The 17,535-nt window shown below is 43.1% G+C and overlaps 1 protein-coding gene across 1 annotated transcript in view; it reads left to right on the forward strand.

The window, feature by feature from the left end:
• MYO16 (myosin XVI) overlaps window positions 1-17,535 on the forward strand; it is a 404,938-nt gene that overhangs the window by 188,415 nt on the left and 198,988 nt on the right. The window contains exon 16 of the mRNA XM_065896022.1: window positions 15,492-15,600. Coding sequence (XP_065752094.1) covers window positions 15,492-15,600 — 109 coding nt within the window. The remainder of the gene's footprint in view (window positions 1-15,491; window positions 15,601-17,535) is intronic.

Genomic DNA, 17,535 nt, shown 5'->3' on the forward strand with positions numbered 1-17,535 from the left:
CTTGGGATACTGCACACTCTCACCTGTTTAAGTATTTCATGGTAAACAGAACATCACGCAGTGACGACTCATCTTATTTCTCAGTCATCTCTTACATCAAATGCATTAGCTTGGTAAAATCACCCACGTGTTGTATCTGTAAACCCTCACCATGAATCTGCTGCTTGCTGATAACCTTTGCAAAATGCATTAGTAATAAAAAGAGACCCTGAACACACAAAACAGCAGAGGACACACGTGATTGAAGTATTAAAGTGAATGAGGTCTATCGGATATAAATCTGCTATCACATCGAGCTGTTCTTCACAGTGAATCCTTTAAGAGTGAAATAAAACTCAACTATTTTGATGTAGGTTGCATAGAAGACCGTTTTTACTTATTTCTCACAAGAAGGATTACTTGCTGTATGTTCTACTAAACACAAGCCCCCTCCCGGTTGTCTGTGATGGGGACTCTGTCCTGGGTCCTCGGTAGAAGCCGCGGCTGGAGATGCTCGGCACACACATAGCTTCCCCGGAGGACTGGCCGCTGGTGCCTGATGCAGGAATGGTTCTGGTGGCATCTGCAGGACTGAACCCAATTCAAGTAAGAAGCAGCCAGAATGGAGAGGTCCTCAGAGGTCAATGGCAGGAGACAGAACCTGAAGATGGACAGACAGTGAGCCCCTGCCCCCTCCCTCTTTGGAAAGCATCTGGAGAGAAGGAATCTACTCCATGTGAGAGGATTACTTTGGAAAGAGTGAGCTGCAAAGATGCATGAAGTAGCCACAAAACGGACAAGCATACGCATTTGCCCTTTTATTTTCTTAAAGAATGTGCCCCAGACATTGATTCAATTGAGAGAAATGCCCTTTCTTGTAGGCATTGCTATGGAAAGCTCACTGCAGCAATGAAAGTTCAAATTAATTCAAAATTAGCATATCCTGTCTTACTGCTTTGGGTACTACAAACACATCTTCCTCCTTGTCTCAAATCAAATTAATTTTGTGTAATTAACTTTGAACTTGCCTTAATATCTAGAAGTCAGTTTAATTATGCATACATAGAATAATCTATTTTGTGGCCTAATTGGCATAAATAGACCGTGTTTTGAGTTTGTAGTATAATCAATTCCTAGCTTCCAAAGAATACCAGGGAGGCCAACAGGTCTGCATTTCATGAATAGTGCTTTGTTTTACCTCTTCTTTGATTGGAGATTGGTTTTTTAAATCCTCTCATTATTTCAAATAGTAACTCTATTTTTGACTATTTTTCTTTGTCTTGCATAATAAAATTACTATTACAAGCACATTTCCTCAAAGTATCCGCATTACTTCTAAGTTCGCTTCCCTTAAACAAGGGATTTTTTTTTAATGTTTGAAGAATCCCCAAGATTATAAATCCTCTTAGACAATATGCTGAGAGAGTAAGTGCATTTACAGAATTGTTAACATTTGGCTACGTTATTAACTGAAATGCTCATTGAGTGTTTCTGATCCAGCCGATGGTGGATTGAAACATGCAGGAGCATTTCAGGATTCAAAACACCACAATGTTCACCTCTTCAAATATCGGTTCGCCTTCCAGACTTAGTAAGTAATCATTGCTATTCTATATGTCAGTGTTCTGTATGACGTAATGTATCACTACACTGCTACAGTTTTATCTGTGTGCTTCTGTCTCCCCTGCTGACTGTGTAATGTTCCTGGACATAAACTTGGTCTCTTCCATCTTTGAATCCCAGTCATCGCAATCCTTGACACATGTACACACTCAGTATTTTCATTTACTTGGCTAAAGCCTTACTATCTTAACTTAGCAGTGGATAATAACAAAAACATGGGCTCTGTCTCTCACGAGCATATAATTTGTTCCAGTCTGTCTTTATAAATCTTCTCTGAGTCACCAAAGGAGCCTAGACCTACAGCAACAGGGTTATCTCTAACAGAGCAATTTTGATCATCTAAATTTTTGTTTGAAACCTTCTCTATTAGTGAGGAATGAGGGTGTAGGAAACCTGCTTTATTCAGGCCTGTGGCCCCAGTCAGAAAGTGTGACTCGTATTAAATTAAACCTCTGAAGATACAGTGAATAAATTGATGCATGAACGAAACTCAGCGTATTTGCTGTGATATAAGAACGTTCATCCAGTGACAGAAGTGAATATTTTGGCCCCCCAAAAGGAAAAGTATAAAAACATTTTTATGAGTACCTGTTGTCCAAGCACAAACACTGTGTTTTTAGCATCGGACGCTGGGGCAAATTAAATTATGGTTGATAAAATGTTGCCTTTAAATTTCTGCTGTAACTACAAGAATATTATTTACTGGGATCACGTCATAATATACAGTGGTTGCTGAAATGCAAAATAGTAACATATCATTAAACCTTAGAGCAGTTTCCTGATCTAGATCATCATATAGATGCAGTACAGTTGTTTAATGTAGTGTCATCAACATTTTAAACGTCCTGCCGTATCTGACCTTTCCAAATGGATCTTGATTTCTCTTTGGCTGATAACGTGTGATTGATTCCATTTAGTGGAAGATTTTCAATTTCAGCAGGAAGAGATTTCTTATCTGAAAAGGGAGATCAGTGGGAAGTGACAAGGAAATTTAGAGCTGTTAGCAAAATCAGCTGATTAAGGTTCAAAGCCAGAGGAATAAAAACAAAGCACAGAAGAGATAAAACATACGACTAGACGTTTTCTTCTTTGTGCTGTGCCTCCTTTGGACTTCTTTCTCCTCTGTTACCGCGGTGCTTAGGACAGGAACATCATTCTGGGAGAGGAGCTGAAAAAAGAAAGAAAGTGAGAAAGAGGCCATCCTACCTCATTAACAAATAAAACGTTCTGAAATTCATCACATCGGGGGAAATCGGCCATGATCCCTCTCATTTTTAAAAATCATGACAACTGCGGTTTTTAACTTTTATTAGTTAATTTGTGTAATTTAATTCTTGCCCCGCCCCCCCAATTTTAAGTTGTATGTCTTCTAACAAATGAGAAGCGAACAGCTACTGATTTTAATCTTCTTAATTTTAGAAGCTTTTATTTTCATAAAATGTAAGATTTAGGGTTAACTCTTTGAAGTATTTAATGCCTGAAATATAAACACTAAAGCTATTAGAAGCAGCAGGTCGGGCAGAAAGAAGCTATCAGAGGGATTTCTGTCATGTTTAAATAATCCACAGTACCAAATATCCATTTCAGTTCATTTCTAAGGAAGTGTACGGTTTTGTACATTTGAAAATTGAAAATAAATTTGACAGTGAAGATGCATCTGAGCTTCCTCATATTTCTCCTTAAAATGTTACTTATTAACATTTTCAAGAGTGGAATTGGTTTAGAAAACTATAAATTTATTTCTATAAAGAATGACAAAACAGCAATAGTAGTAGTAATAGTGAAAGAGGGACCTGATTTCTGGTAGGTCACTATACCATTTCATTTCCTCAGTACTGGAGGGAAAAGTTAAAACAGAATGTTAATTATTCCACTGGAAGGATGAACGTATTAAGACCAAAATAGTCATGACTACTGGTCTTGAAGATTCCAGAATCCATCTTTGGAAAAGCTAGTTTTGAACATTTTTTTTACTGATCCTATACCTTTCTATGTAACTGGTTGCTTTTTAATACTCGTGTGTAACTTTTTGGATTTCTCATATTATCGTCTCACAATTAGACTGTTACATGTGGAGCACATCATTCTGACCTTCAACAATAATGTTTTCAGAACTTTTGACTTTCCGTTAATTTGTAAATATAAAGATAAAATGACAGGCAACATGCCTGGGCCTTTTCTGTACGTGTTCTTTTTCTATGTAGAAGGATTTTGACCTAAAAGCACAATGCAACACTGGTGAGCTCATAGGGATCACTTATTTGGACTTATCTGAACGCTTATTTGAACTCAGTTACTTCATGAATAGTGTTTTGTTTTTATTAATAAGAAGTTCAGATTTAGCATACAGGTGGAAATATTGGCGTAGTTCAGAGAAGTTTAGAACGGGAACTGAGAACCAGCAAAGAGCTCACTTTGAGTGCGAATGGCTTAATTCCAGTCATTTTTCCTTTAGATTATCTTGGCTCTGATTTTTAAAATTCTGTGTTGTAATATTATATGTGAACTATATTTTTATATAATATATATAATTTTATCAAAAATATGTAGCACATTTATAATCACAAGCACAGGTCCAACAGACATATTTTTCTAGAAAATATTCAAAAATAGCAAAAAGAGGTACAATAGAATAGTAGGTCTTGGAGCAGAAGCCACATTTTCCGTCCCTTTTTTCTTGACGTCATCAGGGTCAGTTATGAGTAAAGGAGTACTTTTGTGGGTGCTAACAATCAATGTTATTTGGCTTTTCAATGAGAATTGATATTTATCAAAAAATTGGGATATTTAGTTTAATTTAATTTATGAATCTCTCCTGAAATAACCAGTTCTAATATTCCATTTCTGAAATCATCTAGTTGCATACTTAGCCTTGGACAGGATTACTTTACTAGATATTACCTGCATTTTAATAAGGTATTGTGGTTGACATTTTCCTGAATTTTATTTTAAAGGTCTTTTTAAAATTATGGATGTAGTATATTTTTATTTTACTCATTTTAACTTCTTTTAAAAAATCCCAGTTTGCTAAAATGGAGATGCTGGTGTTTCCTACTAATATGACAGAGACATTCTAGCATAATCTTTGGATGCTATCGTGATGCCAGGGCTGTGAGCTTTTGTACATGGGATGTGTCTCCCTTCATGCTTGTGGACATGCAGTTTTTTCCAGAAAGGTTAAGTTTGCTATTTGTCTAATTACATTATCCAGAAAGGCCATCAAACTAATTAAGTGAACAATTTATTTTTCTCTTTAGAAATGTTTTACTATTTCCTCACTCCTCCCCTCCCCTCCTTTTTCTCATACTTCCCTCCTGCCACTCCTTAAAGAATTTAAGGCAGGTTTATCACCTCTGGTCACATATTTGCATGTTTATTTCTTATACTAAGCTTTTTTTCGCTAGAACATTTCCCAAAGAAATTCCTTATTGTAGTATTTCTGGGGTTTTGCTTGTTTTGGTTTTATTTTGGCAAAACAGTGATTGAATTTCATAGCATCGACTTTTCTCTTACTTTTGCCAACCTTTGGTCAAAGAAAAAGAGTAAAGTTTGTGTTCACTACTGACTTATCAACCAACTACCTATGGTTCCTCTCAGGCATGTTGGGAACCTACCAGGCATAAGCAGAACCAGCCATGCGTATCTGAAAATGTGGAGACACGTATGGAAACGTTCAGGTTTATATGAAAACGACCACACAATCAGTACTGATTTAGGTTTTATAAGAATGTATATCAGGGGACTTCCCTGGTGGCGCAGTGGTTAAGAATCCGCCTGCCAACGCAGGGGACACGGGTTCAAGCCCTGGTCTGGGAAGATCCCACATGCCATGAGCAACCAAGCCCTTGCGCCACAACTACTGAGCCTGTGCTCTAGAGCCTGCGAGCCACAACTGCTGAGCCCGTGGGCCACAACTACTGAAGCCTGTGAGCCTAGAGCCCGTGCTCCTCAGCAAGAGAAGCCACCGCAACGAGAAGCCCGCGCACCGCAACGAAGAGTAGCCCCTGCTCGCCGCAACTAGAGAAAGCCTGCGCACAGCGACAAAGACCCAATGCAGCCAAAAATAAATAAATAATCTATTTTTTTAAAAAAAGAAAGAATCTATATCAGGAACATGGTTGACATGATCTCTATCGAAAAAGAGTCAAATGATTGACATTTAGGTTGTATATGTTAAATGAGAACTATTAAATATTTAAGTGTGTGAATGTGTGAATAAGTGGGGAAGAACAAATCTCTATGTGTATATATATGTATGTGTGTGTGTGTGTGTTTATATAGACATACATATATATACGTGTGTGTGTATCTAATTGATTTCCCACAATTACGGAGGCTGAGAAGTCCCAAAAGCTGCAGTGGGTGAGCTGGAGCCCCAGCAGAGCTGATGGTATAAGTTCCAATCCAGAAGCAGTCAGGCTCAAGACCCAGGAAGAGCTGACGTTTCAGTTCGAGTCTGTAAACAGGAAGAGACAACGTCCTGGCTTCAGACAGTCAGGCGAGGGGTCCCCTCTTACTTGTGGAAGGTCAGCCTTCTTGCTCCGACTGGATGAGCCCTATCAAAGTAGAGAGCAGTCTGCTTTACTCAGGTCAGCAATTCAAGTGTTAATTTCATCCAGCAACACCGTTCCAGACACACCCAGAATAATAATGATAAATAATAATAAAATATGTGGACACCCTGTGGCCCCGCCAGGCTGACACATAAACAAGGCAGAGAGTATGGCTAAAACAGAGAGGGTTTTGTTTCGGGTGTGTGGCCTGGTCTGGCCTCGGCACAGGGGTCTGGCAGGAAGAGAATCCTGGTGGGTAGTGCCAAAGCACAGGCGGTGGGTCAGTGTCAGGTTATATGGTGGCCAGCTGCAGTGGGAGAGGATGGTGCAACACAAAGTGCAACAGAATAAGCTTGGTCTGATGGGGTAGAGCTGTGTTACGGGGAGTTGTGGAAAACAAGTAGGATTTATTATGCAGGTGAGATACGTATAAGTAGAGAGTTGACATGATGGCAGTAAGTAAACTTCGGGAAGATCGATCTGACGGAGAGCTCGCGTGTACACTCCTTCTCTCCAATCCAGACGGACAGCTACTTGGCCTGCTCCCTATGGGTGGGATGTGAAGACCGGCCTTGCCTTTTTAGTGGGAATACCGATCTGGGCAGTTTTAATAGGGTCTGATGAAGCACTGCTGTGAAGGAGGTGCAGAGTTTTGCAGAGCTCATAGGAAGGACATCCAGCCTCCAAGACTCCCCAGAGCCAGTGGCATGTGAAGAAAAACAGGATTATGTTTGTGGATTATGTTCCGAGTGAGGAGCACAGGGTGAGTGAGGACACAGAGGTGGATGAGAGCGGGGTCTGTACGAAGGAGGGAAGGAAGTTCTGTGCGGCGAGAGCTCAGAGGGAACGCGGGTGACTTTGTCAAGACCGGCAGCTGGAGAAGGGCATGGGTTCCATGATGTGTTGCCCAGCAAGCCTGGCTAGGGAGTTAGTATCGCAAAGGCAACTGGAAGCCATTTACGCATTTTTGTTTTGGGAAGAGAGTTCACTAAATTTCCACCTTGACTGCGTGGAGGAAAGTGGATTGGACGTAAGGTTGGAGACAGAGGCTCCTGCGGTGCTTGGGTGATGATTAGGATGGGTGGGAATGGAGACCCTGCAGCCGCCTCCCGCCAACCCTGGGGGGTGGGGGGAGGTGAGCTGAGCTGATCTCCAGATGCTGGAGGCTGTGGGGATCCTGGAGGAAGGTGCGTCTGTCAGATTCACTGTGAATGAAACGTCAACCCCGGTAGTCAGGTTTTCCACCCAGCAAGGGAGGAAGGAGGATTTGGACATGGCGGTTATCCTGATCAGTGAGACTGGAAGGAAGGAGGGCAGAATAGGGCGAGTAATAGAAGTAATTCCCTGAGAGGAAATGAAAATTGCCTTTAGACCTGCCAACTTGGAACAGCTTACTTGATATGTTGGTAGGTTACACGCAGCGTGGGGTTTTCACATAGTCAGTGCTGCACGGACACCCATGCGAGTCCGCGGCGGGTCCCAGGAGAAGCCGGAAACCATGCGTCCGTAGTAACTGTCCCTAGATGGTCACGTGTGGGAATGTCAGCTTCTGGAACATTTACAGGTTACAGACGTTTCGGTGCACGTGTCTACCTCGCTCAGTATTTAAGACACAGGGTTACCTTTGGGTTTATCCCTCATCACGGTGCCATGGATGTGATCTTATACACAGGCCCTTAGGTGAGATTTCCCCTGAGCAGGATTTCTGTGCCCGTTCAGCCTTGACCGAGGCCTATTTATATGGACATACCTGCTGCCCCTCCTCCCACACAGAGCCAGAGCTGGCCTGGGGTGAGCTGGACTCGGGGAGGAATACGGAACGCCCCTCCTCCACCCGGCAGATGCAGCCCCCAGGCCTTGGCCAGTTAAACAGGTACATGAAGGCCAGGCCCAGCCACCTGCTCTGAGCAAAAACTTCTCTTTCTCCGCGTTTCACTGATTCACTCATGTAATCACTGCTGGTTCTCTGTGTCTCTGCAAGAAGGAAAAGACGCCCCTTCCTCTGGCAGGAGGGGCCCCTGCCGGACACAAGGCTGAGAGCAGGGTGCTGCCTGGGGTTGGCCCCCTAGCACGTGTCCTGGGCCCTTTGGGCGGGAGGCAGCCACTCTGTTCTGATGTCTCCACCTTTGTTTTCAAGAACTAAGTGAGTTCATCCGAAGCACAGAGGCACTCTTACCAGGAAAGATGGTAAGAGTTTAGAATTTGTTCCGCCAGATGTTTTGAAGAAATATTCCAACTGATTAGAAAAATATGGACAAACTATTCCGGGAATGTCACAAGACCCGAAGTCGCTCTGAATGCGTGATTTATTAAATGGATTCTGTTCTTTTCCTGAAGACCACTGGCAGGCTTTCCTCTCTCCAAACAAAACAGTTTGCGGCTAATATATTAACATTTTCATTGGGGGAGATTTATAGATCTGAACCTGTGGTTAATAAGAAATCCTATTCATATTCCATGGAGGGGGGATTTAAAATTAGTTAATACTTTCCAGATAGTTTCAAAACAATAAAGAAAAGAATTTCCTTTGAGGAGAAAGGTGGGGTCGGGGTGCAGGAAACAGCAGGTTACCATCTTCCTTCATAAACTAGTAAACAGGGCTGCCTTTGTGGACGCCAACTGCTTGGTTTTGCCTTATCTGGTTTCTGTTTACATATTAAACTTCCCCGAGTAGAAGGCAGCTTTGCCCATGGTCGAGAAGACATTGTTCTTTTGTGTGTATGCGGCAGATCAAACACCAGCAACAGATAGTGTTTGTGGTCTGTGAGCCCAGACCCCGTGAATGGGCCCGGCACATGGTTTGAGGTAGTGAGCTTTTTTCTTTCTTTCCTTTTTTTTTTTTTTAATTTCTATTTGAGCCTTCATTCCCCATGTGTCCTAGGCACACATGCAGCCCCACAAGAGTCAGTTCCTGTCGGCCTAACAAGGGTGCCTGGTGAGCACAGGCAGGGTAGCTGTTTTTGTTTGTTCATTTATTCTTCAAGTAATCAGTTAATTTTGGAGATACAATTGACATACAACATTGTGTAGGTTTAAGGTGTTACAAGGTGTTGTTTTGATACTTTCATATATCGAAACGTGATGTCACTCTAGCGCTAACACCTCCATCACCTCTCATAATTATCATTTCTTTTTTTGTGGGAACAACTGTTAAGATCTAGTGTCTTAGAACTTTGATGTTTATAGTACGCCCTTGTTGACTGCAGTCACTATGCTGTGCATTACATCTCCAGACTTATTCATCCACCAGTTGCAAATTTGCAGTTTTAATATGTCCGGCTCGGCTGTGAGAGAGGAGGGTATGGGTGCCTGGAGGGGGACCCAGGCCCTTGAAATTTTGTTTTTTTGCAAAAGGTCATTGTTTGTATGTGATATTCAGATCAAATTACTGCTACCTTGAATAATTCCCAGTCCTCTTGTCCGAAGGGTGCCTTATGCTGGGGAGTTAGCATTTCTAATTTGCCCCTCTACACAGAAGAACTTTATTCCAGGATCTGTTTACCTTTGCCACAAAGCGTAAATATCAACACACGCGTGCCCCCCCCCCAACACCTTCAGTCACACTCTCACAGGCATATATACCACAGACACACACATGATTTTGACTGTAAATTTGACCCACCTTAGAAGATGTATTCCTGGAATGCTGTTTGTTGTCATGAAAATCAACAAGTTGGAACAATGGGACAGTTGACTAGAAATAGCACAAGTCAACAGTTGTTGTTACTGACTTATTTTAAATAAATGTAACTGTAGTGAAAACCTTTTCTTATTCAAAGCCCAAGTAGAATTTTGCACTGTTCAATTGTAATATATATTCGTCTGGTTTGCTGTTTTTTTATGTAAGTGAAAACAAAGTTATTTGTATATTTGGTGCAGGTGTGCTTTTCTCATAGTGATCTTTAAAAATGAGATTTATAAACTTAGTTCAAAATAAATCACCTTCAGGTTTTGTAAAAAAAAAAAAAAAAAGTTGGGGGGAGACCCGAGGAACCTGTCAAAAGCAAACAACCAAAAAAAGCTTTTCTAGAGCTACTAAGTAAGTTCCTCAAGTTGCAGGAGTGTGACTGAACCAACCATCGCAAAATTCCATTGTAATGTCAAAGATGCTTCAACCACGCACCCACCCGCTCCTCCCGGAGGCCTCCCCATGGTGCCAGAGAGCCTGCCCAGAGACGCAGCACGTGCTCGGAAGCATTTCTCAGAAGCTTTGCTGAGTTGTGAGTTTGTTACCGAACCGAAGTTGCGTCCGCTTGCCTACACACAGTGAAGCCAGTCTACACCATGATGTCATGGTGAAGGCAAGGGCAACATTTACGGCAGGCACAAAGCAAGGAGTCCAGGCAGCTCATGCCCAAAAGACCCAAACTCCCCACTGGCTTTCAGGGAAAGTTTTTGAAGACAAGGTGAGAGAGAGGGTTGCAGGGCGATCGGCTCATGGACACTCTTCTGATTGGTTGGTGGTGAGGTGATTGGGCGTCAACATCATCAACCCTCTGGTCCCAGCCAGTCTGGGGTCTATGTGTTTGTGGGCGGCATCTAGTTAATTTTCTCCATTTGTGGGGGGTTTCCGTATCTGCAAAGCAGCTCGAAGAACGTGGCTCAGAATAGCGTCTGTAGCCCTTGAGGAGAAGCTGAAGGTCCTTGACTTTGTTTAATGGTTAAACTAGTATTATTTTGTCTTACTTGACTGTCTTCCTTTGCTTCTGCATTTTCTCACTTCTCTGATTATGTTTATTCTTTGGAACTCAGGGAAGACCTAGGAAGCTAAAGTTTTCCATGAACAAGAGGCAGGTGGAGGACATGCCGGGGTGGTGGAAGGGAGTCTGTCCCAGGAAGGCCCCATAGGGTCCTGCTTGGTTACAAGCTACTCTGTTTCATGCCTGTAGTGCAAGTATAGAATTGAGTCAGAAGAGAATAACTTAATCATAAAATATCCTATGAGATCTTAAAACCTCATGAAACTGCATTCTACTTAAAACACATCCATGTATAATAATAATTCCACTTGTTATTTACCTTCCCCCTGCATTTTTAAGCAGAATTTTAACTTGAGGAAGATGCCTTGTGATGCTGTGTAATTTTCTTCCTCCTCCCATCCCATCCCTCTGCAGGAGACTTGTGACTGAGGTGAGAGGCCCAGAGGGGTCAGGATGGAGTGTGTGTCCCTTGGCCAATTCCCGGCTTGGAAATCTTGAACAAGCTTCAGTTCCCTTGTAGCTTACATGGGCACAGTGATAGCTCTGCTTTTCAGGATCCACGTGACCATTAACTGGGACGTGCTTCTGAAATATCCAGTGGAGTGTCTGGCACATTCTCAGTTGTCACCACCTTTCCCTTTGAGTAGAGTTAGTCAAACAGCATTATTCCGTCTATGATTTTTAACATGCTACAGCCTGTCTGTTACAGTCTTCTACTCCATGGTGGAAACAACATCTGGGGGCATTCCCTTGATGTGTCAGATCTTTTGAAAACAAAACAGCAATGATTCTTGGTTCCACAAATGCTAAGTCTCTGATGTTTCTGGCTCTGGACACTGAGAGATTATCTATACGTGGCCAAATGTTACTGTTGCGAGTTATGTATGAGTTAAAAGGAGATGATAAAAAAAAAAACAGATTGTTTGAGCTATAAGTGTATGATTTTGAGACATAAAAGATAATATAAAAGACATTGAATATTGAGTTCTAAGATTTGAATACTGGGAATTGTGGAACCATTAATTAATAGGTGATATAGTTGGAAACTGTCAGATGAAACACTCGTACAGGTTCACCTCGGTGGGTTTCGACCACTTTGTTGAGGTTAGGGGGGAAACATCAGCGGATCATGGCTAGTCTACAGGGATGGCTATAAACCATGGCCCCTGGTCATTCTCAACAATTTTCAAGTGTTAAAAAGTGGAAATGCACATGTGACTGTAAGCCTTCGAGTGGTTCACAATGGGAAAAAATAATCAAAAAGTGAGAGCTATGAACTTTTTCTTCTATCTAGTTACTCCTTTTATCTCAGAACAGACAAGCGTATTTTATAGTTTAAACAATTCTACATTGTTAATAGCATGTGTTATAATTTCTCAAAATGTTCCTTATTTCATTTGGCTTAGTTATTTATCTGATTAAGAGATTTGTTAATGACAGAGCACATTGACTAAAGCTCCCCACATATGCAAGATACATTTTTTCCAGGAAGTGCTCTAATTCTGCACGCACATTGCAACCTGAATATAGAAAGCACATCCTTAGTTAATTATCATAAAATCCTCATGAACTAGAAATGGAGATTTTACTTGACTTTTAATCTGTTTTTACTCCATTTTATAGATACTAAGATAAAAGTTTAAAATGTCATCAGAAAGCGTCAAATAGAACTCACCTCTGTCTCTGATTCTCGGTTGTAATATTTTACTAGGCATATTTTTCCAGGATTACTTTGTCCTGTGTGTGGTTTCGCTATTAGGTGATTTATTTCAGAGGGAAAACAAGCACTTTTCATCTCCAGAAAGTAAACTTTTAGTTTTTTCTGGTACTAATTTTCCCACTTTAAGATACAGTTTTGCTGATAAGTAAGACCTATATTTCTAGTGAAATCAACCTACACATTATTGAATAGTGGGAGAAGTGTAAAATTTGCATAGGAGACATTGAGGTCTGTGTTTTTGGATCATCCTCATACCAGCAAGTTTTCTGATTACAGAGGAAAACACAGTGAATCTTAAAGCATCATTCCTGCCATCAGGCCAACTGCCCTCTAAAATCCCCTAGTTTGATTTGGCTTCTCCTGAGCCATTACAGACTTAATAGCCCTGTTTAAATTGCCCAGATTAACTTCACATGGCTCCTTCTGCCCAGAATTTTACTGTTACATTCACGCTGCTTCACGGGAGCAGGTCAGAGCTGCTGTAAATTCCCACCATATGCTGAGGTTTAAAGAAATATTTGAGTTCCCCATAGGTGGAGCTTGTTAATTGATTAACTTGAAGAATGTGAAAAGGAACCATGGTGTTTTGCATATTTGACTTTGTAATGTTACCAGGAGCTAATTATTCTTTGCAAGATGTCAAGTGGCCACTCTGAATGGAATTCTAACCTGTGTTGTGATCAACAAGTGGGAAAGAAAAGATGACACCAGGAAGATGGATGGAAAACTGCTGTGAGAACAAGAAAAATTAAGAGTCATTAGAACTGCTTGTCATTAAGACGTTTTAGTCGCTAGAATTTTGTGAATTTTAGGCAAGATGGCTCTGACCATCCTAACCCAGCCCCTTGCTAATGTGGTTGCCCTTGACCTTTACCTTTTGTTCCATGGCCCCAAACCCCAGCTCACTCATCCCCTGGGGAAAGAGAAAGCCCCCAGGAGCTGGTCCTCAACTCCCCCTTGGTCCTCGGCTGCATCAGCTAAACCTCCTGTGTCCCCCTGCTTGGCAGTGATGTCCCTTCTCCACAGCCAGTGTCCTAGATTCTCATGACCTTCCTCAAGGCCACTTTGCCTCGTCATCTAAACCTCAACTACTTTCTCTCCTAAAAAACCGAAGCCACAAGCAGTGGTTCCTCCACTCCCTGAGATGCTTCTGGCCATTGGACCATATTAGTCACCTGACCCAAATGTGGAGAAGGCGGTGTCCCTCCACTGTGCTCCGAGTCCAAACCCTCTTCCTTCCTCTGCAACTTCCTTCTCCGTTTCTTTTAAAGTTTTTTCCGGTCTTCCTGTGCCTCTGCTTCAGCTTATAAGCTCCTGAAGTCTCTCGCAGTCCCCACCTATTCCACGGGGCTGTTTCGTTTAGACCCCTCCCAGCCAAGGTCAAGGACAAAGAAGTCCTCCCAGACCCCACATCCACACCGACGGAGTGTGCTTCTAGCCCACACCATCCTGTCCCTCGCTCCCATGGTCTCCTTGCTGTTAATTCTTTCTTCATCCCTAAAATGTTAGCGTCTCCTTTCTGGGGAGCTCATCCACTTCCATGGTTTAGTCATCTGCATGTTGATGACTTCCAGACCTTATTTTCTAGTCTTTTCTGAATTTCAGATCCTTATAGCCAATTATTTCTTGGAACACCGCTTGAACTTCAGCAAGCTGTTCAAAGTGAACACGACTATGGTAAAATACAACCTTTCTCAAAACCACACTCCTCCTCTTGGGACGCCTCTCTGGATGAGTGAGGCCCCCATACACCCCGCTTCCCCAGACGGAATCTTGCAAAGCGTTACTGACGCCTCTCTTTTCTCCTCCTGTGTGACCAGCCAGGCCCCTCCTCCCAGCCATCTGCCTCTCCATCTCCTCTGCCTCTCTTCCCTGCTGGTCTCTCACTGGGTCCACTGGCTTCCTTAGTTACCTCATCTCTTTCCAGGGAATCTCACTGGGCTACGAGAATATTCTTCCTGAAACTCCAGTCTGCTCATACCTGTTCTTTGTTTCAAGAACTTCGGGACAGCCCATCCCTTCCGAGACATCATGGAAACTCTTCTGCAAGATACACACAACTCTGGCTACTTGTCCGACCGCATCACCCACGGCCCCTCTCGCTAGAGGCTCGGATTTGGCTGACCTACGCGAGTTCCCCACGTACATCACGCGTGCTCCAGCCTCTGTGCCTTTGTAGGTGTTGCTAATTATTCCAGGGACACCCTTGAGTCTTGGATTTGCTTGGGAAAATCTTACTCAGGTGTCACTCTTGGAACCGAAGCCTCCTCCCCGCCCCTAGCTTTCCTCCTTGTCCCCTTCCTACACTCTCAAAATCAGGCCAAGTTCCTCTCTGTTATCCTGCTTCCACGCTGTGTCACAGCTGTGTCTTCTCTTGCCTCTGCCCACAGATACACTATCTTTGCTCTTGAGACTCCACGGATGACTTCCTGATCCTTCTATCCTCAGCTGCTAGTATTGTGTATTTGGTAGGTGACTCCTTTGCGTTTCTTGAATGAAAGGAATAAATCAATGCATTCATCAACCATTTCGTAATTAAAAGATATTGACAAAAAGAAAGAAGAAGTGGCTCTAAATTAACAATCCTGACTACAAATATTCATTACAAAGCATACAGTAGAACCTGCCGAATTTCTATATGAAATACACAAAACACTTGTGACGTTCTCCGGGAAAGGGTACAGCTCAAGGGAGAACTGAGTAAGACAGTGTGAATACGTTCTGGTCCAGCAAGAACTTTTCTTCCTTCCGGAAACATCACGTGCTATTATGGACCAAAGCCTTATAGACACATGGGGACACAATGTCCAGGTGATTTCCATTATCCTGGAGGCCAAATATGGCTGAAGTGGCTTTTGACCACTGGGGTTTGACCACACACCCAGCCATAAAGCTATGCGCTTTTCCCCCTCACAGGTATTTGAGCAAGACCCTTCGAGAAGTATCGCCAGCAGAGCATTCTCTGAACAGGGAGAAATTCGCTGTTTGGAAACAAGCCCTGAACGTAATTGGCTTCAGTAACTTGGTGAGTCATGCCATAAATATTACACTGAGAAAATCAACCCTCTACTAATTTATGAAAGTCATTCATTCAAAACACTTCTGTGCTCCTGGAGTTCGCATGCTGGGGCGGGGGGGGATAGACATAAACAAGGGTACGCTCAGGGCACAGGTGCCCCGGAGACAGGCAGAGGATGGGCTGCCGTCTTCAAGGAGGTGGTGGAGACCTTTGCCCGTTGGAACCATGTGAGCAAAACACATCAAAGAACTTTGCTTTGACTCGAGAGAAGACTGGCAGATCCTGGTGACCGTTTACTGCCAAGAATCACTTTGACACGTAATCTAATCACCTTACTAAACTCTCTTCTTCAACAGCATGATTTAGTTTTTTCATTCTTAAAGAATTACCAAACACCTGCCAGCATTACAAAGCTGAAAAGTACTACTTAAAGGGTTTAAACCCACTGCTGTGCGGCGGAAATGTCTGATTCTGGAGATGCCCTAGGTTTCTGCCGTGGGATGTGGCAGCCACTGGCCACGTGGGACCGGGGAAATGGAGTTTTAATTTTTCTTAGTTCTGATTACTTGAAACTGAAACAGTCTTGTGTGGTTCGTGGCTCCTGAGTTGAATGGCGCAGGTCTAGAGAATCAGGGCTAGGAAATGACCTAAGCCTGAGACCTCTCAAATTCCCGCCAATCTCTTTCCTTCACACATCCTCTCTGTGTCCCCTCATTCAACGTGGCGTCAATTTGAATTACAGCCAATTCCTCGTTAGCGATCAGTGTAAGATCGCATGGGGGTAACTTTGGTACGCCTGTAGCTCGGGAGCCCAGTTTTAGTCACAGATCTAAGTATGTTTGTTTTTTAATTTTTTTCCTTAAACCAGCAAGTTGATTGATTTGGGTCTTTGTCTCTTCCCTTGTCCACATGGCTCATGGGGCAGGGAGTGGGTGGAAGGGGTGCGAAGGTGGCGAAAAGGAAAGGGTAAGGAGGTGGGGACTCACCCTAAATGAATTAGCTCGGGGCCTTCACCCCGGCCTCACCCATTCAGAGACCGGATGGGATTCTAGGAACGTGCGATCATATGGTACTTTGTTCTTAGTTGCTCTGCTCATCCAATCTCTGAATTGCTGTCTTTCCGTAACTCCTACCCGTTGGTACTTCTCTGTCTTTGCACTTGCTACTGTTGTGCTCTTTTCTTATTGTTTTTCCCTTCCTAAGTGTCTGAAATCTCTGCTTCCTTATGGGAAACTGGGGTATAGACATGGGTACGGAACCATTCCACCAAAAGATCAGTTGCTTGGAAACGGGGCTTTAAAAACCCATGCTGGATCCTCGGAGGCAGGGCAAGCAAGTTATACGTAAGGCAGCGAGTAGGGAACTTAAGTTTTTTGGTGAAAGGACTCTGCAGTTAAGCAAACGATGTGAAGGTCGTCACGTCATCTCGATGCTTTGGGGTGAGTGGGGCGGTGACAACTTGGTCCACACAGGAGGAAAAGATCATGTTCCGTAAGATTGGGAGGAAGGTATTTCTGGGCCGGCAAGACCCTTGAGTCAAAGCTTATGACTGTGGTCCTAGGAGATCTGACCATAAAGGTGCCTCCACCCTGTCTTCCATCACGGACACAGAAGAGCAGCCCCTGCCCCCGCCCCTGCCCATGGAACAGCTTATGTCTACCTACCTCTGTCGTGGCATCACCACACAGTAATCCGTGTTCGGGCTACTTTTCATAGCTCTGCCTACCTCACTGAACTGGATGATACTCGAGGACACAGCGAAGTCTTGCTGTCTGTATCCAGAAGTACCTCTCTCCTAGGGCTCTGGGACATTTAATGAGGAGTTACTGGATTTATTTTTTAAAGAAAGGGGGAGAGGGAGGTGTCAGGTAGCTTAAGATGCTCGGAAAACGTTATTCAGACAAGCACGAGTAAATACAATTAGAGACACTAGTTTGTGAT

This window comes from Phocoena phocoena, chromosome 18 (genome assembly GCF_963924675.1).
Source record: "Phocoena phocoena chromosome 18, mPhoPho1.1, whole genome shotgun sequence".
Classification (NCBI taxonomy): domain Eukaryota; kingdom Metazoa; phylum Chordata; class Mammalia; order Artiodactyla; family Phocoenidae; genus Phocoena; species Phocoena phocoena.